General features: G+C 37.0%; 1 protein-coding gene across 1 annotated transcript in view; it reads left to right on the top strand.

Annotated features, from left to right (window-relative positions):
- Positions 1 to 24,397, top strand: part of KPNA3 (karyopherin subunit alpha 3) — a 47,438-nt gene extending 23,041 nt beyond the window's left edge. Inside the window, exons 3-17 of the mRNA XM_008633185.2 lie at positions 4,624 to 4,713; positions 4,910 to 4,939; positions 5,029 to 5,081; positions 5,167 to 5,262; positions 7,315 to 7,400; positions 10,385 to 10,471; positions 10,868 to 11,037; positions 12,147 to 12,191; positions 14,748 to 14,879; positions 16,031 to 16,159; positions 17,804 to 17,908; positions 18,042 to 18,113; positions 18,219 to 18,381; positions 19,266 to 19,360; positions 21,667 to 24,397. Coding sequence (XP_008631407.1) covers positions 4,624 to 4,713; positions 4,910 to 4,939; positions 5,029 to 5,081; positions 5,167 to 5,262; positions 7,315 to 7,400; positions 10,385 to 10,471; positions 10,868 to 11,037; positions 12,147 to 12,191; positions 14,748 to 14,879; positions 16,031 to 16,159; positions 17,804 to 17,908; positions 18,042 to 18,113; positions 18,219 to 18,381; positions 19,266 to 19,360; positions 21,667 to 21,765 — 1,452 coding nt within the window. The 3' untranslated portion in view covers positions 21,766 to 24,397. The remainder of the gene's footprint in view (positions 1 to 4,623; positions 4,714 to 4,909; positions 4,940 to 5,028; positions 5,082 to 5,166; positions 5,263 to 7,314; positions 7,401 to 10,384; positions 10,472 to 10,867; positions 11,038 to 12,146; positions 12,192 to 14,747; positions 14,880 to 16,030; positions 16,160 to 17,803; positions 17,909 to 18,041; positions 18,114 to 18,218; positions 18,382 to 19,265; positions 19,361 to 21,666) is intronic.
- Positions 24,398 to 25,127: the final 730 nt, after the last annotated feature.

Below are 25,127 nucleotides of genomic sequence, written 5' to 3'. Positions count from 1 at the left end.
TTAAATAAGATTGCATATGTCCGTGGTAGCTCCTAAATAAAGTAGAAGAGTCCTTGAAGAGGGGAGTGTGTCTTCATGTTGCTAGGAGTGCTTGGGTGGGAAAAACCTTTTTCTGATTCTCAGTAAGTCTGAAAATCCAAAAGGAAAAAATCTTCAGTTTCAGGATAGTAAAACTTGCATCAGTTACATGTCTTTTCCAGTTCAGTATGTATGTATAGCTTTTTATTCACTGTAAAGAACATATTTTAGTACACAATATAAGTCTACCAGTTCCAAGAATGACTACAACGACAGGGACACCGAATCACTATTAGTATGTTTGTCTGGAAGTTTCCCTATCAAGTGTTAGTAGCACAAATTCTTGGAAAAGAATTTGCATTTACTTGTCTCAACTGATTCATTTAAAAAAAATAACCCTAAGAGGAAAATCACATTCCTAATGGATTCTTTTAGAGGCTTAGTTGAAAAGGGCTCTGAAGAAATTCTTTGGAGGCTTGCTTGAATCCATTTTGGTGAGACCATGCTGTTCCCTGAATTAAGAGGCCTCAATCTTTGCAATCCGTGCTTAGGGCTTAGGCCATATACTGGTGTTTACTTATTTTTAGTCAATCTGCTCCTCTTCTGAGACAGATAAGCACTAACCAAACAGGAACATTGTGATTGCTCACTGTTGTGACAAAGGGGAATTAGCAAACTCAAATGTAGAAACATTGCCTACGTCTCCTAACTGTGTATCTGTAGCTATGTGCTTTATCTGAAGAAGAATCTTGGAATCTAACTGCCTTTGCATGCAAGTGGCCTCGTATCCGTGGGTTGTAGAATCATCAAATTGACCCGTTCACCTTTCTTACAGTTCTACAGGGTTTTTTAAAATCTCTCTAGGCGTTAATGAATTCTAAGACAGTAAGTAGAGACAACTAATGGTCCTTTCCAAACCATTAAATAAGTTAACTCTTTCTCCAGATTCATATCCAAGAGCTGTTAGTAAAGGCTCACTTAGGCTACATAGCCCACCTAAGAAAACTTTCATTAAAAGGATATTCAGAAGAAGTTTTCAGAGCATCCCTTTAACATGATGAGGTTAGAGTGGTAGGCATTTTCTTTTTTTTTTTATGATGCACCATGACAGGTACTCTCACCTTCTAAAACCAAAATTGGAGATTATGTGTAAGTAAAGCCTAGCAGTTCAGCTCAGCCTGTCACAGTGGTAGCTTAAAAGAGATGTCCAGAAAACCTGAATCTACCTCCATCACTGGCTTGATCCCTCAGTCTTTCCTTGGATGTAATTGTAAGGGGAAGAGCTACTTGTTGTCATCTGTGAGTATATGTAATACTGGCTAGCATTAGGAACTTCAGTTCCTGATGTTGAGATGTTCTTGAAGTTCTGCTTTTGGTCCTCAGAAGACTGAAACATAATTATCTTAAGTTTGTGCCACAAGAACTTTGACTGGCTACTGAGCTCCTAAACTTTCCCCTGACCGGAAGAAACACTTTGTAATGGTATTTGTTACCTGCGGGCAAAGATTTTCTTGTTTATTTCTTTTCCCTTTTAATCTTGAAGCCTCATAACAGTTGACATTCTTCATAGAGCTTTCCTGCATGTCCAGTGCTGAAAAATACGTAGAAATTCCTATTTGACACCCTTCACAGTTCCATTAGAGCATCCCATTGGCCATGTCCCATAGTACTAAGTGCAGTGCAGCACAGAGCTTGTTGGATGTTCTCTTTACCCATAAGGAGTCTTCTGGTAATCATGTTTTTGAACATTTGAAACTTGCTTGCATTGGTATACATTTTTTTTTAATCCTGTGGCCATCTTCCAAGAAGATAAACAAAAGAAGTACCAGGATCTGCAGGACTTGCATAACTTCCTCTTCCTCTTCATGGAGCTTGACCATCCCACTGTCGATGAAGCAAATGATGGGCATCTGTCATTAAAACTGGACGAGAAAGTGCACTCCTGGTATCATTACTGTTATCTATTAATTTGGCATGTTTGCCAATGCTTTTGTTTGTATGGAAACCTTTGTAGGCTGCTGTGGGGGGATCTCTACCATAAAGTTGGCAATGCTTATAACCAGCAGTCAACAGCTGTTTATGAACTTTCATACTTACTGTACATAGAACACGTGGTTCAGGCAGTGTTGAAGATCACTTTAGAAGGGGACCTGCTGAATTTTGTTTGTGACAAGGTCTTACCCTTCATCAGAGATTCTACTCTGATGCCTCTACCTTTGAAAGGGCTATCTCACCAGGCTTTGAACAGGACAGCTGTATCCAGGTACACTCATTTGTCTTTGTTTTCACCCCAGGAGCCTGCAGAAGAGGCTGGTGCTTTGATTTAGGCAAAACCGTTTTGGGTTTGCTACAATATGTCAAAATACATGCATTTTAAGGCCACAGCAGGCAATTCATCTTCTTTTACCTAATGTAGGAGAGTGATTGGTTTGTTAAATTACTGGAGAGAGGAGTTTAGCTGTCCAGGGATTGGACTCTTGCAGATGAACAGAGCTGTTTCAAATAGCCCTAGAAACACGGTTTAGGACTGGAAGGTTTCATGAATGCTTTGACTTTATAAGAAATGCTAATTAGAATAGAAACTTTTAGTACTTCTCAGTAAGTACTAGCCTCTGCCTCAGGCTGCTGTGGAAGCACCTCTGTATTGGTTCTTGACAGTTGTTTCTCAGCCCAGCCACCTGCAAACAGTGAGTATCTACAGGAACATTCTTGCTTCTTCTTTCTTTCCTTGGCTGAGGTAATTTTTTCTGGAGCCCATTGCACCATGTGACTGACAGCCTGAAGACGTTGCCTGCACTCAGAAACTGCAGTGTCAATCTGCAGTCAGTTATGTCCCATGAAGTTCCTCTCTGTCTCTTAAGGGGGAGGAATATCTTGGCCTTGGAACATGGACTGTTACTTGTACTTAGTTTGGTTAACATTAACATTGGGAGGTGTTCTCTGAGGTACGCTCGGTTTGCCAAAGGAATTGGATAGTTGTGTCTGCAGGTATAGAAGGCTTAATGGAATAGGAGAGAACCAGGCTCTTGTTCAGCTCAGTGTCTGTTATGGGAAAATCGGGTAAATACATTACAGGTCTTTATGGTGAATCCATCTGTTACTGTGTTCTGCATGATGCAGTTTATCTGCACAGCGCTACTTTCTCGGTATTTAACTGCCTGCTCACTTCCATCTTCCTCCTGTCCAGATCCACTTGCTGACAAAATGCCTGTGGTGCTTATCTGTATGGATGTGATCCATGTATACAGCCATTACTGCACGGCTCTGGAGAGGCTGCCACAGCCAGTCTAGGTGGTCTTGTGCACTCTTTGAGGATCTAGTTTCTGTACTTAAAACTTGACTCAAATTAAACTGTGCTAAGTCTGTGGGATGTTGTCTTCTGCATTAAAGGGTTATTCTGGTGCTTGTTTGTTGTTTTAGCATTGTCTTATCTTTAAAAAAAAAAAAGTATTGCTTGGGAGGATTTGAAACTTGTTTTAAATTCTTTTAAGATGTCTAAAAGGTAAGCAAGAAATTTTTGGTCCTAGGACTGCTGGTTTTTTTTAACATATAATAAAATATTGGGGACCCTTCAATACATCACTCTATTTAGAGGCTTTTTATGTATTACAAACAAGGTGTGGTATAATAAAATCTCTTTAGTGAGTACTGTGGTTATCAGATAATTTGAGACTGAAAAGCCTGCCTTTCTCTGCTACCATGCTAGATTTCTTCTTGGTGTTAGAGCTGGCTCTTACTCTTTTTCAACATTTTGCATCATTAAAGAATAAAATCTTAATGTGCTTGTTGAAAAAGCAAAACCAAACATAAAAAGATGTTCAGATACACATACTGCGTCATCATCTTCCGTTGCCCCTTCTGTCTTTGTATCTCTAGACATACCAAACAAAATATCAAGTCTAAAATTTAGAAGAGACCATTTCATAGTTTTGGTATAATACTTCTAGTACATTTTAAATTTGTAAAAAAGTGTAAACAATTGATGATTTGTTTTTCTTTCTTTTTAAATTACAGTTTTATGTCTTCAAATTTGTTAAATTGGGAATGTTAAAATGAAATGTTAAATGGGTACTTTACCACTGGAAAGATAATTTTATTCTTCTGTAAATCCTTAACGGAGCTAAGACTGGAGGGTGTCTTGTTTTAAGTCAGAAATTAGGCTAACAGCATGAGTAGGAAATACTGCAAGTGCCAGTGTGCATGGAGCAAGCTACTTTACACACAAGATGCAAATAAATGTGACCAGGGAGCTTTGAAACAGGTTTAGCTGAAAAATAATCCTACACTGAAAAAGAATTTATGTTATGTGTGGCTAAATGTTAACGTCATGCAGAGCTTATGAGTATTGTAAATGTCTGTTGGAAAACCAATCCCCAAACTGTAAGTTTTGATTAATTCAAATGTCATGGATTGTTGTAGATCTGTCTGATTAGCAAGCTGCGAGATTCTTACAGCTGAAATACTGCAAATTCTATTTGCAGTTACAAATACCTTTAAAAAAAGGAAACCTTATCTCTACTTACATATTCAAAGGGTCCATTGTGTATCACCACCCTGTATTAATACGCATTAAAAGTGGCTTTATTTTTTGTCATTCCTTTACAGAACAAAAGAGATGAACATCTTTTGAAAAAAAGAAATGTTCCTCAAGAGGAAAGCTTAGAAGACTCTGATGTTGATGCTGACTTCAAAGCAGTAAGTTCCTTGATTCTGGAATTATTTTTAAAACTTTGGCGATTTCTCTAAACAATGCATTCTGTTGTCTTGCAAACAAATTTTGAAAGCAAATTTATGAACTAATACACTGTTAAAATAAGTTTGCTTGTATTAAATGTATAAGAAGGCTATAATTTATCAGCAAAATTACTAACACTTTTTTTTTCTTTTCAAGCAAAATGTAACACTAGAAGCTATACTGCAGGTATGTTACATTTAACCTTTTTTTTTAAACAAGAGGGGTGTGTTCTGTGCATTTTAAATTTTTACTGTGTTTTTTAATTGTTTTTTCAGAATGCCACAAGTGACAACCCAGTGATCCAACTGAGTGCTGTCCAAGCTGCAAGGTAAAAAAAAAATAAAGATACAGAAACATAATTTATACACATCTTTCATTATGAAAGTTACTTACTTTTGCTTTTAATTTGACAGAAAACTCCTATCCAGTGACAGAAATCCACCTATTGATGACTTAATAAAATCTGGAATTTTACCAATTCTGGTAAAATGCCTAGAAAGGGATGATAAGTAAGTATTCTTTTAAAAATGTTCACAGTTACTGGAAATATGCACCCCCCCCCCCCCCCCCAAAAAAAAATCATTATTTTAAATGAAACTGAGGATTTCAGCACCATATAATCTGACACAGTGGATCACATTCCATGATGGTAAATCATAAGTTCTCCAGGAATATTTATTCTGCCACTGAAATGTCATTTAATTTTTTAGAGCTTGTTTGAGCGTATCCAGCTAATGGAGAGAGAAAACCTTACTACATTTCTCACTGGTTTTCAATACTTCAGCGTTTTACCAGCTGTTTTTAAGAAACCTGCCACAGACTTGTTGTGTGTATTTGCATGAAGGCAGAGAACATGCCTGGTCTTTTCCAGAATACATTTGTCTTTTTCATTAAGATAATTAGCTTAAGTTTCTGGTTTCTTCTCACTGCAAGGTGTGTTTCCTTCTGGCTCTCTGCTGCTCTCTTATGTGATGGTAGAACATGGTGAGCATGCTCTCTGAGTCTTTGTTAGAAAACAAGAGCTTCAGTAAAGAAGGTAGAGCACACTGAGCATGTAGTTGCAAGAATTTAATGATGTGTAAGAAACAAAATGTGCCATATTCAACAAAGCATGAGCCCCTGATTCAAATAGATGGGGATTAACACAATTGAGGTAAATATTTTAGCCTGTCTTTGATTTTGACATAAATGTATTTGTAATATTTCCATTTTCAATGTTATTTCTGTAGCTATGAGAGCTAGGAACTTCAAAAATATGGTTTGGTATTTTTGGTATATTTTGATGGCTGCAAAAATACGAGCTCTGAATAGAGGGTTTTTTTCTAGCTTGTTTAACAAAACAGTTGCTTAGAAGGCAGCTGACAATAATGTTCAAATCAGGAAAGCATTTTAAATTGGGTCATGAATGTCTGCTCCCGAAGTAGATGGCTCAGTGCTTTGAAAATTCCTTTAATTTGAATTTTCTGCTAGTTTTTGTATGATTTACCTTTGTAAATGTTTAGTAAGTCTTTCAAAATTGAACTCAACGTTTTTAAGCAGTCCTTTTAATCGTGATTGCAATATAATACTTAATAGAGTTAAACTCTGAAAAGATTTTGCATAACAAATCATTAAAGCTGTTGTTCATGTTATACTTGAAAGCTTATCACAAGAGAAAGAAAAAAGGGACTAGCATAAAACTAGAATTTTAATGCACTTGGTCCTAAAATTTCAAGGTTTGTAGGTAGCTGCTGACAGCTATGATTTGTTTTTACCTCCTGTTTAATTCTTTTGCAATCTCATCCTCAATAAAACCTCACATTGCTTTGGAAATTAAGACACAAAAAAGTTTAAAAGAAGCAGGTACTATGGCTATATATTAAGCATGACTGATAAAGACACAAAGAACATGGAAATGAAAGTCACCTAACAGTAAATATTCTCTGTTCTTCCTAAATCCAGACATTTGCTGTTGTGCTAATGACCATGGGCTGTAAACTGTTTCGTAGCTTGTAGAACTCTTAACCTTCAGTATTTGCTTGAACAGCAGTTTTCATGCAAACTGTTTTACTAAACTGCTGTTGGCATAGACAATGGTTGGCAGACATCTTGGAAGAGACATCCTCCCAGCTTTCATGACACTTGTAACTAATTTTATCTGTATTTAATAAGTAAGGTGTGTTGCTGTCTTTTCATACTGATTCTAGATCTTTCCCCTGTCTGTGATGGAGCAGAAAAATGTCTGTATCCAAGTATACCAGCTTGCACTTGATCTGGAATGTAATATTGGAAGAATCAAGTTTAATTCGTTGTTTGGATTTTTTTTGTTGTTGTTGTTACTAATATTAATTCAGAGCGATAGATGGTTTACAAAAGGTCACAGAATGCAAAATTTCTTTTTTCTTACAGCTTTTCCCCTGAAATGTCCAGGCTTGGATGTTGGGGTTTTTAAAATTTTGGCCCAGTGGTACTGCCTAAATGTAGAGTATTTCAGATGGATACAGCTAGTAATACTGAAATGAGCCATAAAATAGTCTTCAGATCATGTTTCAACTTACTAGTATAAAATTATTTCATTACAGTCCTTCATTACAATTTGAAGCTGCATGGGCATTGACTAACATAGCATCAGGCACTTCTGCACAGACTCAAGCTGTTGTACAGTCAAGTAAGTATTACAACTTTGGTTTTCTTGGGAGGAGGCAGTGGCGGTGGATATTGTGGGAAATACAAAGGGAAGTATTTGGATAATGGATGCCATTTCTTATCAATGCCATTAAAGTAATAAATACATGTTTGTCCTAAAGATTTAGCAAAGACTACAGAAGCATTTCTATGTTTGCTCTCAAACATTAATCTGGTTGTCACTACCAATTAATGTTAAGGATCCCAGACAGGATTTTCCCATAAAGAGGATAGAGAATGACAGGTGATACAATAACTGACAAAAGTCTTAGTCCTTTCTCATTCTCTGTTTGATTTCTGAAATCGTGTACCATTAATTGCTCCGTGACTAACACTTAAGTTAGGAATTAATTCTTTCTACCTCAAAGGTATGTTCATAAATCTTAGTAGAGTTGTTAAATACGTACAGTTATGTAAGGTTGCACATTTAAATACATTGTTAAGAAAATGACCATCCTTTCCTTGTCTGTATGATTAGTATCTACTGTACACTCAAGTTTGTTGTGCTGCTTTCATTTCTTGTTTAACCAGACAGTGAGAAAGGAAAGAAACTCTGAAGTTAATTGAAGATAAATTAAGCAAATACATTTTTCAGGATTATATCTATAGCTTTGATGGATCAGCATACTTATCTTAAAAAAATCACCTTTAATCACCTTAAAATAAATACAATATGTTGTCATTAAACAGTAGATTATAGATAAGGAAATATATAATAAACTGTCTTTATTTACTCATATTCCGATTTTTATATGGGAAAATGGTGACTTAGTTATTTGACTTTTTTTAAAGTGTATGAACCTGCCTATCAAATGAAAATGCTGGTTTGTATGTTTCCATGGCTAATAAAATAATTCATTAATTATTAGATTCTGTATAGTTAAGGTATTTGAACAATAGAATAGTAATTATTATTAACCAAAATAAACTTTGGTTAAAATGATCTTACCAAAATGAGCTTTGGATAAAAATCCAAAAGCTTTTAAAAAAAAAATCAATATCTTGAATTTGTTTCAAAAATTCCTAATGTGATTTGGGCACCTCTGTTTTTAGATTGCTTTTCTGGTGTCTAAGTACCTTTGAAAATCTACTCCCAAGTTTTTTCTTCCTTCTCAACTTGTTCATTGGTTAGTCATTGTTTTCTTTCTTTTCCATGTCCCACAATGTTATCCTGTTTGAATGAATCTAACAGAATGGATGTTTATAGTATTTGTGTTGCAGGAAAAAATCTGGAAAAAATCTCAAAGTAAAAATTAAAAGTAGAATAGAAGTATGTACAGCACAACTAAAAGCATTGTTGGTACCTGAACAATTACTAGAAGTTCAATTTGGGACACAGGTCTCCCAAAATCTGTTTAGTAAATGCTTGAAAAGAAGAAAATGTACTAAAATGACTTCAGAGAATCAAAAAGCATTTTACTCATGAAGAGAAAATGGATGAAGTTTAGTCTAAAAATCTTGCTGCTTTGCTTGGGAGATGACTAAGGGAAAACAGTCTCCCAGGTCTTCTCACTTTAGATAAGGAATGGTTTGAGGAAACAAAGCAATAGACCCTTGCAGCTACAGAAGAGGCTGGTGCAGCCTTAATACAAAAGAAAGCAGCCTCCTGCAGTCAGGAGGGACAGATGGTATTTGGAAGGCCCAGCAAAAGAGGAGAAGTACTATATGCACAGAATAGCTCTTGGCAGGAGCCAGTTTGGAGCAGGAGTAATTAATCTTTTGAGAGTGGTAGGTCAGATAACCTCAACTCATGCTCTCTCAGGTTGTCCTCCTGCTTGAGTGCTATTATGAAATAACTTCATTCCTGGTTTTGACAGCATACCAGGATTGCAGTCTAGTATAAACTACATAGTTGACCCTCTTCTCTGAAATATGTTGAATGCATATATGGCTGTAAATTGTAAATCTCAATCTCAATTGCTGAGAAGGAAGCTAAAATATTCCACTTGAGCTAATGGAAGTGGGATGATTATTACAAGACTGAGTGTTCTTAAGCAACAGTGTGCTGCTGTCCCTGCTAGCTTGTCAGTTATAGGCAATGGCTGAATCACTCCTCTGGGGTGGGGAAGGAATTTCAGGTTGTTTTTATTCTTCATCACTCTGTATTTTTCAGGAACACACATCAGAGTTTTTTGCCTTATTATCACGCTACATTATCAACACAATATTGATTCACAGTTGCTCACAAACCGTGTTGCACTTTTTAAAAATTTCCGAAGCTATTTCTGCAAGAAAAATAACTCTCTAACAGTATATAAATTGATCTAGTTTATTCAGGCTATAGGATGAGTGTGATCATATACAGATATAAAAAATTGCTGCAGGAATTACTGTCTTTCAAACAGTATGGGTTGTCTGAAGGAAAACAGTGCATGGAAATAATAGTGGGATGGTTTCTTAGCTCTATCAAATATATTTAATTCCACAGAGAATGTTATCTAAAATTAGTACCACTTCCTTAATTTGGTATGTTGCTGGCATTATATAAGAGCAAATTAAAACGTGTCTTGGGACTGGCAGATGGACATAAATCTTCACTGCATATGGAAACTAACTATAGCCACCTCTTGGGAGGAAGCTATTTTCTTAAAGTCAAGATATGAAGCACGTTTGCACAAGTAGGCATGTCATTCTGCTTGGTATGTGTTGTGATCCTGGATAACTGGAAAATCTGAATTACCAGGACATGAGACCTCACACCTGCATACTTGAGGGTCTGCCTACCACTTTGAGAAAAATGAGAAAATGTATAAATGTGGGGAGCATTGTTGTTTAATAATTCTATTCTCAAGTCTATTTTTCCCTTCTCTACATAAATATAGAAATGTTTAACTGAGGTTTTGTGCACGCTTCATAATAAAAACATGTTTGAGGCATGGTGGAGAATGTGTTCTGTTTAAATCAGTGAAAATGTTGCTCATATACCAAGATTTAGTATTAAACAAATCCAATCTTTGCATTCTGCAGATGCAGTACCCCTCTTCTTGAGACTACTTCATTCACCACACCAGAATGTTTGTGAGCAAGCTGTCTGGGCTCTCGGAAATATTATAGGTAACTTGTTGTTTTAATGATTTGAATTCAGGGAGCATTTCATTTTAGAACTTTGAACATTGGCATTATCATAAGAGACTATGTTTCCTCTGAATTCTGTGTCTTGATATAATTTTTTTAAAATACATAATGTGGCCAGAATTACATATGTACCTCCTGTTTTTTTTCTAAATAATAGTATAACTTGCTATGCAAAATATTAACAGGATAAATTTTGTGTTTCCTAAAATATACATACATGACTGTACGTATGTATATTTAATGAAATATGACCTTTTAGTAGTAGACTGTTGGTGAGGAAACATAGAATTTCAGTATCCCAACATGTCATTGCATACATTTCAAGATTTTCCATTTTTAATGTAATTTCTTTTGCAACAATTTTCATTTCCGTAGGTGATGGTCCTCAGTGTAGAGATTATGTCATATCACTGGGAGTTGTCAAACCTCTTCTGTCCTTCATCAATCCCTCCATTCCCATCACCTTCCTTCGGAACGTCACATGGGTCATTGTAAATCTCTGCAGGAATAAGGACCCCCCACCGCCTATGGAGACAGTTCAGGAGGTAAATAAAGAATTATGAGACAGATAATGTTTTATACTCTGGGCTAGAAGCCAAATGTTTTACATTGTCATACTATGAATTTCTGCATGTTTTTTGTCACTGCACATGTGTTGTACCACTTACCAGTTGTTACATGAAATACTTTGACCAATTTGGTGGTTCTTACAATGCCTGTAATAAAGGTATTTGTAATGTCTGAAACTGAGTAAGACTAAAGTGATGATCTATACAACAAAAAATTAACACACTAGAAAGCATTAAAATACTCAGCATTACATGTTTTCATTTAAAAAAAAGGCTACAAATGTGATTTTATATGTAGAAGAATTCAAATGTAATTATTTTCAGCAAGAAGAAGTGTAAGTAGTGTGGTTTGTGTTTCGACTCAGTGTGAACATGCAGTCCATGCCAAGTCCCAACCTGAGCAGAAATCCTGAAAAGCCTTTTAAACTGGTGAACAGAGCAAATGCTCCAGTGATAGGGTAGGCACAGTAGTAAAATGGAGCTATTTGACTAGAACTGTAGTTGTAAGTACAGTTCTTGATTTTAAGATAAATTCAAAAGTGTAGATACAGTTCTTGAAGCCATATCAAATATGTTACTGTTAACAACTAAACTTTAATGAAATTTTTAAAGTGAAGCAGAGAAACAGGGAAACTTGTACAAGTAATGCTTTACTAAATAAAACACTCTGTTCTAAGCAGTTTTATCACAGCCCAGTTTTATATTTCACCATATGTGATTATTAAAAAATTAAACTTTAATCCAAGAGGTTTATGTATTGCTGTTAGGCTAATAATTTTTATTGTGTGTGATAACAAACTTTAAAAATAGCAGCAGGGTGTCTTATCTCTGTTATTTGCCTGTTTTCTCTCAAAATACAGTCTACATTCTGTGTCTGGAATATAGTACTGTCTCATATTTTCACAAATTGGAAGTATAATACACATATTTTTGTACATACTTTGAGGGCAGGACCAGCTGCTGGAAAGTGTGTGATTACAATATACTAAAGCAGACTCAAGCTAAGATTTGTGATTACAGTACTTGGATTCATAATTTTACCACCAATTTTGTTCTACTGTAATGACTGATGAACTTCTTTTCAGATTTTGCCAGCATTGTGTGTTCTCATTTACCATACAGATATAAACGTAAGTAATTTCTAAAGTTTTAGTTATTTAGATTCTTTGTTTTTGCTAGAAAGATAATGCTGCAGGATTGTGTTAAAGTAGTAAACTTGGGTTTGTGTGTTAATTTATGTATAATTAAGTCATAAATGCACAATTAAATATGAAGACTCATCTAACTGTAGTCATTCAGAGCACAAAAAAGAAAGTGAAAATACCATTTCTGAAATACCTTTTGTAAAAGATGGCATTTTTTTATCCTGTACATTTGAAATACCTTTTAAAAATCCTATCTTGTGGAATTGAGCACTAGAAAATTAAAGTGCCAGCTTTACCATCAGCTGCACTTTAATTCTGCCCCAGTTTATAATTTTGCATAGATGATACGTAATGTATGCGTAAAAAAAATTATGTGTAATTCTATATATCAGTCCAGTCAAATATTGTGATCATAAGGGTAAAATCTGACTTTTGTAACCTGTTGGGTGCCTGACTTTGCAATGTTTAACTAAAGAAATCACATATGAAAATATATTTAAATAAACAGTAATAAACTATTGTTTTGTGGCACCTTTGACAACCATCATGTTTCCTTCCTTCAGTACTTCCCACATTCCTGATTCATGAGTTTACCTGGTTTTTTCCAAGTAATGTCCTAGGGGACGGACTTACCTCATGAAGCCTTATATATTGGGACTTCAGAACAAAGATCTGTGTAACCGAGGGATATTGAGCTGCTTTTCTCCTCCTTCTCCTATCAGGACTTTGTAATCCCTACAGTGATCCTTTAGTTTAGGCAAGAAGGAATTGAACCCTTTTGTCTGGTTCGGGGATAAAATAAAGCATAAGATTGGTGGGACTATCATTTGTTAGTTCAACGCTGTAGTAGTGGTGTTTCTGCTGCTTTTTTAATGGTGAAGTGGGCTTGTCTCCACAAAATATTTGTACAGTTTAATCTGGGATTTTGCCAGGGTTTTCCCAGTGTAATGTGAGTGGGAGACAGCACATGGTGACTTTTCAATGCGTAATTTGGACAAAGCTGAAAGGAATTAATTGTGAAACCAAATATACTTCTAACCTGTAGGCTCCTTTTCCCTGGCAAATTTTAAAGTTTTGCAAGCAATGATTGTATGAGAGCTTATTGATGTAGGTATGAGACTGTGATGCCAGGTTTTGACTGATCCTCAATTAGGGTGTCCATCATTTTGATCCTGAGAGTCAGGTGCTAGTTTGGAGGTACCAGTCTGGTCCCAGCCTCTCTGTACTGGAGCAGCAAACCTATCTTTGGAGATGAGTCAGTGATGCAGGTAGGTCAGCCCACAGTCCTGTGAGCGCTTCTGGCGGCTGCGGCTCTTGTCACCAACAGGGCTGTGGGGCAGCAAACTGGTGAGGCACCATCTCTCACTGCTTCTGCTGCCATAGTGGCTCCACTGCAGCACGTTCCGCTGTCCCTGCAGCACAGGAGGTGAGGGCAGCAGCAGGCTGTGGCAGGAAAGCCTTTGGGCTGTGCTGGCTGGCATCCAGGGCTCGGTGGACACAGCCTGTGGGTCAGGACTGGAAAGTCCTTCCTATGTTCTACTACTGCAATATTCAGCTATTCTCAAAGTGGGTAATTTAAATGGGTATCTGTTTTAAAAGTAGACTAGATCTAGGTTCCTCAACAGATGATGTCCTTAGTGGGGTCCAGATTTCTTTTCCTGCAGTTCCCAACATCATCTTTATGTGATGTGATACCCCTCTTTCTGCTGGCTTTGTTTCTGCTTCAGGTACTGCCTTTCAATGACTAACTTTTGTACCTGTCTATTTTTAAGGGCTTTCTAATCGTCCTTATCAAGTCATCAGTGACTATTTTTTTTTTCCTTGTAAGATTCTCAGATGGCCCTGCATGATAGGCATTCCTCTGTGGATTTTGCTCTGCTTGAACACTTCTCAACAGTTGCCACATTACAATAGTTGCTAGTCCTTTAGTTGGTTTAAGAACTCCTTTCCTTTGCTGTGTTTTTTATTCTTAACATGAAGGCAGGAAAAGGCATACATCCAGAATTGTTTGCAGTTTCACTTCAGAACTGCACTAGGGATCAGAAATGCTAAGGTGTCAGATGGATTAGAGAGTTAAGAGAATTTATGTATTCCATAATCATAAAATAGCACAGCTAACAAATTACAGCAGCGCTAAGGAGGCTGTTGTTGGTATTTTCTTCAGAAAGTTACTAGCACAACTACTCACTTGAGCTGGTTGTCTATCTTAGAAATGCAAATCTAGCCCAACAGTTTACCTTTGTGAGATGATGTATGCTGTCACTTTATGCACCAAAATGTAGTATTTAATTAAAAAGGAATTTGAGAGGACATCCAGAAATTACTCTGATGGACCAAATGGCCCTGGTTTTCATAGTTGTACATAATTAACATTTTACTGATTAGGTCTCATCATAATAATGTTTAAGTTTTTCCTATAACTAAATTGCATGTTTTTCCTCTCTCCACCCCCAGATAAGTGTAATGTTGTTCACTAAATTAAACCTTCATTATACCAGTTTTTCTGTTCAATATGTAAACCATGTTCTCTCCAATTTGTAGATTCTTGTGGACACTGTTTGGGCTTTGTCCTACTTAACAGATGGTGGAAATGAACAGATACAAATGGTGATTGATTCGGGAGTTGTACCTTTTCTAGTTCCCCTTCTGAGTCATCAGGAGGTTAAAGTTCAAGTAAGTCTGATTCAGTTGTGTTTGAATAGTCCTTTGTATGCTGTTTGCTAAAAAAATGTGCCTTACAGTATGTATTAGTGGAGTTAGTGAGATGAACATTTATAGCTACATTTTGTGCAGGTAAAACTGAAGAAAAAGTGTTACCTACACTGGGGAAAAAAATATTAAAAAGAAAGAAAACTCAAGCAAAACAGTACTAATACAGTTTTAAGTAAAGTGACAGGTTAAACATTAATTTCTGTTGTATGATTACCAGAGGTGCCTTCCTTTTGTAGTCCTAAAATATTTAATGACAACATATTTTACATTTTCCAGAATTCAAGTAATATGCACTCTTGCTGTTGCTGCATACATGATTGTGCATATTCTATCTGAATAGCTCATGGAAATCAGTATTTTGGAACCTTTAGAGTATTGAAATATTTGCAAATGCTGAGTCCTTTTAGTAAAGTAAATTTGTAATTAGCTGTGAAAGGTTAACTGAGATTACTTGGTTAATTTCAAAGACAATGGGAAACTAAAAGTTAGTTAATGTGTACTGGGTTTTTTATGAACCATCCGCTGTAATACGGAGCTCTTTTGTGTATCTGCATTTGACGTGTTTGTTTAGTTTGTACTTTGGATGAGATTTGGCTGTCTTGAAATTTGTCAGACTAGTTCACGTGATGAAAGAAGTCTCTCCAGTATTTTGTCACTTGTAAAGCATTTTACTGACCAATACATAAAGATGTAAAGTCCATTTCTGAAAGTCATCTGAGACTCAGTAAGTAGTTGTGAGGTTTTGAGTGCGCTAGTGGGGAGCTGAATGGAGAAGTGAGCAACCTGAGCAGACATAGAGCCTAGAAGCGGTTATTGGAATTGTAACACAGATCAGGTACATGATGAATTAATCTTCTAAGGTTTTAATATTCTTTTAATTTCTAATCTTTGCACTTTTTGAGTTGAGCTGCAGTGCATTTATTCTGTGATGTACTGTGTCTTTTGATGAAACAGTACCCATTTTTCTGATGTAGCTCAGAGGATGAAGTGCTAAATTGTATTTTGCAAAGTGTTTTTATAAAGAGACATCTTAAAATTATCTTTGTTATAGCATAAGTAACAGCATTGTCTTTAACATGCAATTTTTTTTCCTTCCCACTCTGGATATTCAGACAGCAGCACTGAGAGCAGTAGGCAACATAGTAACTGGTACTGATGAACAGACACAAGTTGTTCTCAATTGTGATGTTTTGTCTTATTTCCCGCATCTCCTGACGCATCCAAAAGAGAAGATAAACAAGGTATGATTTGCTTCTTCCTAACTTAGTATTTTTAAGAAATAAAACAGTAGCCTGTGGAATATTACAGAAGAATTTCCTACAGCTGTTATTTCCGGCAATTTTGTATAAAGATGCAGCCTTTGAGGCTGATGCTTAACTAGGACTGAAACCAGACAGCCATAGTGAGTATCCGTGCATTGGTGTTGATGCCTCGTGCTTTCTGGGAGGACTGAAGGGTTTTGCTTTGGAGTGTGATACTCTTTATTTGCAAAGTGAGTAACTGGCTAACTTCAATTACAGTTTTTTATAATTTAGGTTGAGTCCAGTGAGTTGCATAAGACTGATCCAGTTTTCCCACTCCACCTTTTCATAGTGAAGTTTGTTTTCTTGTTCATCTTCTCCTTCAAGGAAGGAGGGTGTATCACTGCCCTTTCCTGAAAATTGTCTCTGCATTTCATCTCCTTCCTTTTGGCAGAAATAACTTTCACTGCTGTGAGGATTGGGTGGAGTAGAGAGAGTTTGATGCAAGTGATCAGTGCCTCGTTTTCCAGAGCTGTATTTCATGTTATTTGCTTTTTTTTTAGTCATTGTGCCATCTTCCATTGCAAAGATGGTCTGTCTGAGGAGAAGGCTTTTTTGTTTAGATTATGTGATTCCCCCATATAGTGTATCATTGAGGAAAAATCTATTTGTGAGGAATCTCTGTTTCTTCAGGCCCTGTCAGCTGTGAAGATCTCTGAAGAAGTTATCTTTGATAGTCAAACTAATGTGATTTATTTTTGCCTGCCCTTTTAGCTCTTATAAAAGAATGATGAAGAGCTCTTTTGAATGCCAAGGAATTATTTTTGTACAAGAGATGTACTGAAATGCTTTGAGTTTTTTTCAAGTCTGTATTGTGAGAGGCAAATAGAAATAAAAGCAAGATACACATCCCTAAAAAAGTGGGAACCCATGTTTTTTTTCTGCAGTGCTTCATAATTGCCTACTTGCTACATCTTTTAAAAGATTGGAGCCTTTTTAAGATGTTTTGGATTGACAAGTGTCCCTCTTTGTAACTGGGAATTTCTAACTGCCATGAGATAGGTGGTAGCTGTGTGGGTGAACCTCCTGAAGGAGTAACTGCTGAGCAAAGTCACAGGACAGAGTGTCCTGTGTGATACTTGAATGCGCTTTGTGGACACCACTTCATGTTAAACAAAGTAAATGGAAGGTGGAGTCCTCCTTTTAACATAACAGAAAGCTACTACTGAGCTGTCAGTAGTAGGATTACAGGATAAGTCCTTTTTTAATGATGCTTTACCAGTTTTCCTATTTTCTTTGCAAAACTGATTGAAAGTTTAAAGCTTGTCTGTGACTCCAGCAGTGCAAAGTGGATATAAGGTTTACATCAGTATTACTCCTGAGGTATGGAGACACTCCTTGTGTGAGAGAGAATCTGGCCCTGTGGATCAATCATATTAATTTTACATTGATTCCCTGTTGTCTTTCACAGTGCTATAAAAGTTTGTGTGCTAGAAGTGCTAGCACACAAAGGAGGAGACCTGTTTAGTGATTGCTCATGGTATGATTTTAGGTTTTGAGGTGGTTAGGCTTGGTTGAGTTCTTTTTTTCATTTGCTGACTAGTTTTAAAAAGTGTTTTGCTTTTTTGCTTTATCCCATTGTAGGAAGCAGTTTGGTTCCTTTCCAATATCACAGCAGGAAACCAGCAACAAGTTCAGGCTGTAATAGATGCTGGGCTAATCCCTATGATCATACACCAGCTGGCTAAGGTCAGTCAAGCTATCAGCTATGCAAGTTGTCATCCTCTTTTTATAAATCTGACATGAGGAGTTTGTGATTTTTAATAAGTTTGACAGATGTTTCCATGCGGATTTTAATGAGCTATTAATTTTTTTTTTTCAGGGGGACTTCGGGACACAAAAGGAAGCTGCTTGGGCAATTAGCAATTTGACAATAAGTGGGAGAAAAGATCAGGTATGTGTAGTGGGATTTCAAGCTGTCACTAAAATGTTCCACATGCAGCCATTTGTGTAAGAAGCACAATGTTGAAAGCAATTTTTTTTTGTTTTAATTCTTTAGGTTGAATACCTTGTACAACAAAATGTAATCCCACCGTTCTGCAATCTACTCTCAGTAAAGGATTCTCAAGTGGTACAGGTGGTGCTGGATGGCCTGAAAAACATCCTGATAATGGCTGGCGATGAGGCTAGCACAATAGCTGAAATTATAGAAGAGTGTGGAGGTAAGAGCTTACTAGGCTTTTAAAAAATGTCATTTGCTGGATGTTGTTCTGTCTTCCCCTTGGTGCTGTTGATGTTTACTGCAGTGTTATTCACCATGGGCTATTTGAGTAAACAAGGGAGGCTTGTAATGAGAGATGTTACCTTTTTTCTGTTTAGTTAAGTTTGGAGATGGCTGTGTAGAGGCAATTGTTGAAGGAGCTTTCTATAGCTTAGGTATTTTTTAGGTTTCAATGAGAATTGTAATTCTTTTCATTTGATAGTTGCACATACTTTGTCCTGTGGTAAAACACACAATTTTTGCTCTAGTTCATTGCCTTGGAAGCAGTTTGAGGCCCATAATTTCATTACAGACCAAAGCTGGATGAGGAGTCTTTCTGATATCACAATCCAAGTTGTAACATATGCTAATTAATGTATTCTACCAAAGAGATACTGAAGAACATAATGCACTGGAAGCTTTTCCCTTGTGTTATTCCTTATCCAGTTTGAAAATGGGACTAGCTGCTTTGTCACCTTGCTGTTTTAAACTTACAGGCAACACACAAATGTAGCCACTTCTTTTTGGTGGTACATGGAAAGCACAATGACTAAACCAAAAGTTATGTAGTAGACAATAGTTTTAAAAAATAGAGTTTTATCTAAACCAAGAGAAGACTCCATTATCCATTGTTCATAAAATGGAATATTCCCTGGCATGTAAAGTTCACAAACTACTTCTTTGCTCTTAGAGACAAAGAGAGCTGCTGTGTAGGTCATATTGTCAAACTGAGCTACATCTTTTCTAATGTGTTTCAGTAGTAATGTTTAATCATTTTTCTTATGGAAAGTAGTCAGTTACTCTGGGTTAATCTTACAAAACTCTTCTCCATTTTCATTTATTCAGGGTTAGAGAAAATCGAAGCCTTGCAACAGCACGAGAATGAAGACATTTATAAACTAGCATTTGAAATTATAGATCAGTATTTCTCTGGTGATGATGTAAGTATGCAAAAGATGGAAGAGTATATGCACTGTGCTGTTAGCTTAGTAACTACATTGTCACTGTTCCTCAGTTCCAGTGGTCATACATTATATTCAAAGTCAGTTTTCCTGGTCCTGGTTCAGTAGAGTTTCCCTCAATTTAAAGTCTTTGAAGAGTCTCTCAATACTAGGACTTCTCTTCAGCAAAATCAAGAGGACTACTCTAGTTTTGCCTAACAAATTGATTGATGCTGACTTAATTTTGTAACATTGACATGTAATTACTTGTGATTAGAATCTAAACATTTCTCTGGCTCTCCTTTTTATTTTCTCATACATCAGTCTTTGGAAGGGGAAGCAGATCCTTACTTTCAGATAAATTTTTGTATTTCAACTCTGTATTTGCTCAGTCTGGATTCTGCAGTGAAAAGTCATCAAAACTATTAACACTTTCTGCAGCTGATTGTTGCCATCCAATATTTTGTTGCACCCAGATTAGGTACTTTGACCCTCTGGTTCCAGCTCCTCCTGCTACTGGCTGCTTGTGAGTTTCTAAGGAGCACTTCAACATGCAATTCGAAGACAAATTATCTTTTCTAGGCCGTCCAGGGTGTCTGTAGTTCTGCAGCCTAGCAGAACTATGTTTTCAGTTCTTCTTTTAAATTGAACTTGCCAAATGCCAGCTCTAACTTCAGGACTCGATAATCTTCAATTCATGGGCCCGTCACATGATTGGGAAGTTAGTCAGCAGAGGCTAAGTAATGTGAAAAGTTTCCTATGCCTGTAGTGATTCTGTTAGCAGTGTCTTAAAGTCTCCGTAGAGACTCTTGAGACTTCTGCGCCTAGCTGAAGAACACAGTCTGGTTGATGTGGGTGGAAAAATACCCCTGTTGAGGTTAGTACTCCCTTTTGTGCATTTATTTTTTACATTAATGCAATTTAATCTATGTCTGATGGGCTGAATCTGCCTCCTTTACTCAAGAGAAGGACTTTCCTTCAGATTATTATATTACTGTGTTTTCTGGAGCTTCTGAAACTTAAAACTGTAGAAGTTCCATGATTGCTTCAGGGAGACGAGATTGGTTATGTTAGCCTGATTGGCAGTGTTAAGATGGACTGTCCAGGAGTATTCTTACCTTCTGTCACTTCAGGATCTTCTGTACTCTCATGCGATGTTGCTGGCTGCTCAATGTCCCTTCATTGCTAATCCCATCTGCTCCTTTTCCTGTGCTCTGTAAAGTGCACAGCTTGTACTTTAGGAGCAGCACCAACAGCTTCCTGACTTCAGTTTCTTGTGTTAAAGGCGGGTGACCTTAGGTGGGGTTACTTTGTAGTACCCCTGCAGAAGGCAGAAGTGCTAATTTATCAAAACACAAACATTTTGCGACGCATTCTGAAACCAGACTCAGTCTTCATGTGGGCATGATGTGCAGATTGTTGCTGTCACCAAAGGCCTCAATCTCTTCCCCCCAGTTTAGACAGTGTCACCCAAAGTAAAGAGAAAGATTTTAGGTGCGTCAGTTCTGATGTGTGCACTACTGTTCAGATCCCCACACAAGAGCTCTATCCTGCTTCAGAATGACACACAATCTCAAATGAAGCTCAGAGAACTGGTGCAGCTGGTAATTTGCAGGAGGATGGGTAGGGTTTAACTTGTGGATTTTGTTGCTACTGATCGTGTTATTTGCTATTCCTTGAGGCTGTAAATACCTAAATTCTAACAGCTCTGAGGAAGCTGGGTGAAGTTGGCTGCTGATTCCTTTCACTCTGTATCCATAGAGCAATGAAGTACTTCTGGTTTAAAACCAAATTCAGATTGTGCTTATGAGACCTGTATAAAACTGCTCTGAAATGGGTAGTTCTAAATCCTTCAAATTCTGATAGGAGATACTAAGAACTCTTTTAAGTTTTATGTAAGTATTTCTATCAGCTGCTGATAAAAAAATATTTTCATGTTGAAAGAAAATGGGAGAAAGTACAAAACTAATTTTGGAATCCACAACTAGTGATCAGCCAACTCCAGAAGTACTAAAAATTGGCACTGAAAATTAAACTGTGTAGCTAAAATAATAACTGCTTTAACCAAACAGCAGCACTATCCCTAACCATTACAATTTTCTGTTTCTCTGATGGTATTAGAACAGAGTAGATGTGTTGCTCTTTTTAAATGTATTTGAGGAATTGAATTGGAAAACCAGATCTAATTTTATTGCAATAATATTTTTTTTAAAAAAGAAAATATGAACATTTGTTAATTTCTTCTCTGTGTACCCAATCGTGCAGGGAATTGGCCTCTCACGTGTTTCTGTTGTTGTGTTTTGTAGATTGATGAAGACCCCAATCTCATTCCTGAAGCCACTCAAGGAGGTACTTACAACTTCGACCCAACAGCCAACCTTCAAACAAAAGAATTTAATTTTTAAGTTCAAAAAAAGTGCAGCTTCTCTTGTCCCACACCAGTACGAAGCACCACCAGATGGCTACCAAGTGAAGAAACAAAAGGCTCCAAGACACACATGCCTCTTCGTTTGATGCTTCTAAAGCAAGCCATGTATTGGTCACTTTGCAGTTGCCAAACATCACTATCACATGGACTGTAAATGCATATGCATGATCTCTTGAACTGTTTCACAATTCTTTTTAACAGTCCCAACTACCTTTTTTTGCCTTTTTCCTGGTGCCACATGCTGACAACCGCAATCTGCAGTTTTGTTAAGAATATTCCATAGTGGTGGCACATTGGCTTTCCACGGAAAAGTAGCTTCTTTGGAAAATGGTGCGCTGTGGATCAAGACACTTTGGTATGATGCATACATTTTGGAAGACTTTACAGGGGCCCAGTTTGCTCTGAGCCTCCATCATCGTCCTCCACAAACATATTTTCATAAACTTTATGTGGAAGAATAGATTCAAAAATGCAAGCCAAATGAATTTCATTGGTGAAACTGAAATAAAAGTAACTTATAAAAACAACACTTGGCAATTGATTAAACACTTAAGTTTAAAACAAACAAAAAAACTACTTCAGCTATCAGTAATTGATGTGTGTTCATTAACTGCCTCAGAAACCAGGGTTGGAGAATGAACTGTAGATTTGGACTGGTAAAGCTTTTGCCATTATACCTAATTTTTGAGAACAGCGAGCCCTATTTGACCACTCACTTCAGCCTGTGTGTTCCTGCTGTTTTGAAGTAATCAAATGCTGTGCATGGTATTTTACCTGAGCTACAACCTGTTATGGACTTGAACTTCTGTTTAAGCTGAAAGCAAGAGTCCCAGACTGTAGAAAAAAATTCTGTCCAAAAATGTATTAGTTAAAAAGAATCTTGCTTTCAACTTTCAGTAGTCAATATCTTCTGTTTTAAATTGATAATTGGATATGGTTGATTTATATTGGGTTTAAACTGTGGAGCTTTCATGTTTACTGTAATTTAGTCTTAAAATATTTTTTAATTAGTAACCAGTGCTTATGATGATGTGGTTGGCAACAAACCAGCAACTACTTAGAAGCGTCATAAAAGCTTCATTCTTGGAGTATTGGAAGAGTAATTCAGAAGTTAGTCTCAAATCTTATTCATGTGATTAAAAACATACAAACTGGTTGATGTGTGAGGCTGTATCGAAGCTGCCGTTACTCAGCATAAACCTGATGTGCAGCGCACATTAAATAACTTTATATAAGGTATATGAAGTCACTGCTTTTGGAAAATCGCCTGACCCAGTCACTTTCAAAGGGATTTTGGTATTGCTGGGGCGAAGATCGGTAATTTTGAAATTCTGTAAGCTATCACACAAACTGGTTTTGTTGCTGTTGTTTACTGGGTGTAATTTCCCAATGCATTGATGTGAAGGGATAGAAAAATCTAAACTAATTTAGTTATTGGATGTGGGTTGTATTTACTGTGATGAAGATAAGGACAGATGCCATCAGAGCTTTGTGGATCAGCTGTTTTTCCACTGATGAACAACACATAGCAGGTGTGCATTCATTAAATATATATCTGCCAAGGTGGAGCCACTTTAAAGAGTGAGTTGTCTTGTATCTCAGCTGGATACAAGCGTATGTTTAAACTGCAAGATTTTTACTTGCTAGATAATCTGTTTTAATATAGTGGTTTGGCCTCTGATTATTTATAGGTTTTATAAATTTTAGAATCAATTTCTCTTTAAGGTGGCTCAGATTTTTCAACTCTTGTGCACATAAAATTGAGTTGAAGTTCATTGTGCCTTTTTTCTTTTCCCAGAAGTTGAGTTGAAGCTTCATATGGTAACTGCATCCTATTCACACTCTATAGTCTAAAATCTTGAAACTGTGTGGTGTTCGCTAAAAAACTAAACAATAAAAAGTCAAAGTTAGGTAAGGTCACAAAGATTTTGTGAAATTAAGAGTTCCAGCAGATGTTATTGTGAACAAATATTTTCCCCCTTCCAATTCAATCTAGTCTCCTTTATGCCATATAGACTGATGCATACCCAGTTCAGCCTACACTCACTGTTATTCTAGAGATTACATACAAATTGATACTGAAGCAAGTTTTCCTCTGCTGTAAAGATTCGATCCTTTTCTTGCACTCAATGCATTACAATAAAAGTGAACATCAGAGAACTGGGTAAGGCAGGACAAAGTGCTTGCTCAGTTCTTTCTGCTGTGACCTTATCAGCTTTTGATTGGGATTGCACCATTTCATAGTTAATAAAGGAAACAAAGTATATTGCTGCACTTTTACGTTTTCAGAACAGTGTTTAAAATTGCATTGTTTTTATTATTTTTTTAAACTATCAGTTAAAATAGACTAAAACGTTCTTTCAAAGAGGCATCTAAATGTGTTCCTAATTTTGTATATGGGCTTAGGTTTTGTAACCAATAAAAAGCTGCTATCAAATACTATAAAAACATTCAAGAACTTATTTTGAAGGTTATGGAACTGCTTAGTCTTCATGGATTGACTTAGGGGTTTTTGTCTTTGACTAGATATTAGTTAGCAGAACTCCGCATCAAAGTTTGAAGTATGTTACAAGTATGAATAAAGTAAGCTAATGCAGTCATCTCTGAAACTTTGGATACGGAGTTTTATACTTTGTATGGAGATGTTTCCCAAGTGTGTACAGGGGTCTATGCTAGGTGGGCTGCAGCTGCTCCATGTAATTACTGAAACAGTGACTTCAGTTCAAAGGCTTGAAGGTGGACCAAGAGTGTCAAGGAACTTCCACAGTTGACTTCTACCTCTAGAAATGTCCTTTCCAGGCTCCTGGTGTGAGGCTGATTGCTGATTCAGCACTAATTTAAGCTCAGGATGGTGCACAGGGGCGCCCAACTCCTGCCCAGTGTGCGTTGGGAGGGAGCATGCACCAAAACTGGCTTTGGGCTGGACAGCCTTTCATAGCCAGCATCCCTCCTCCCTGGCACGAGTGACGCCATTGGGATGCTGCTTGGGAACAGCTTGGAACCATCAGAAGGCTTGCATTGTCCAGCAGCCTTCTACTTAGTACAGTCCTGCTTTCATTACGGTACAGCACCAGTGGAAGGAGACCACTTGAACTGTTTGAAAGCTGCCTGTGACCGCAACCGTGGCTTTGCCATCCTTTCTCTGTGTCAGTCGTCTGGGTCACCCGGAGAAACCCCTGTCCCCATGGGTGGGAGATGGAGATGAGCTTCCAGTGCTGTACTTAAATCTTTACAAATGCTTGTCCATGGGGATATGAAGGACAAAGATTTCATAAGAACCTAATTCCTATTTCCAAAAGCTGTTTAGTCCCTTTGGTTCCTTCAGCTTTCAGTTGACAA

Source organism: Corvus brachyrhynchos, unplaced genomic scaffold, assembly GCF_000691975.1.
Source record: "Corvus brachyrhynchos isolate BGI_N302 unplaced genomic scaffold, ASM69197v1 scaffold202, whole genome shotgun sequence".
NCBI classification, from domain to species: Eukaryota; Metazoa; Chordata; class Aves; order Passeriformes; family Corvidae; genus Corvus; species Corvus brachyrhynchos.
Note: the sequence above shows the minus strand (reverse complement) of the source record. Positions and strands in the feature narration are given on the sequence as shown.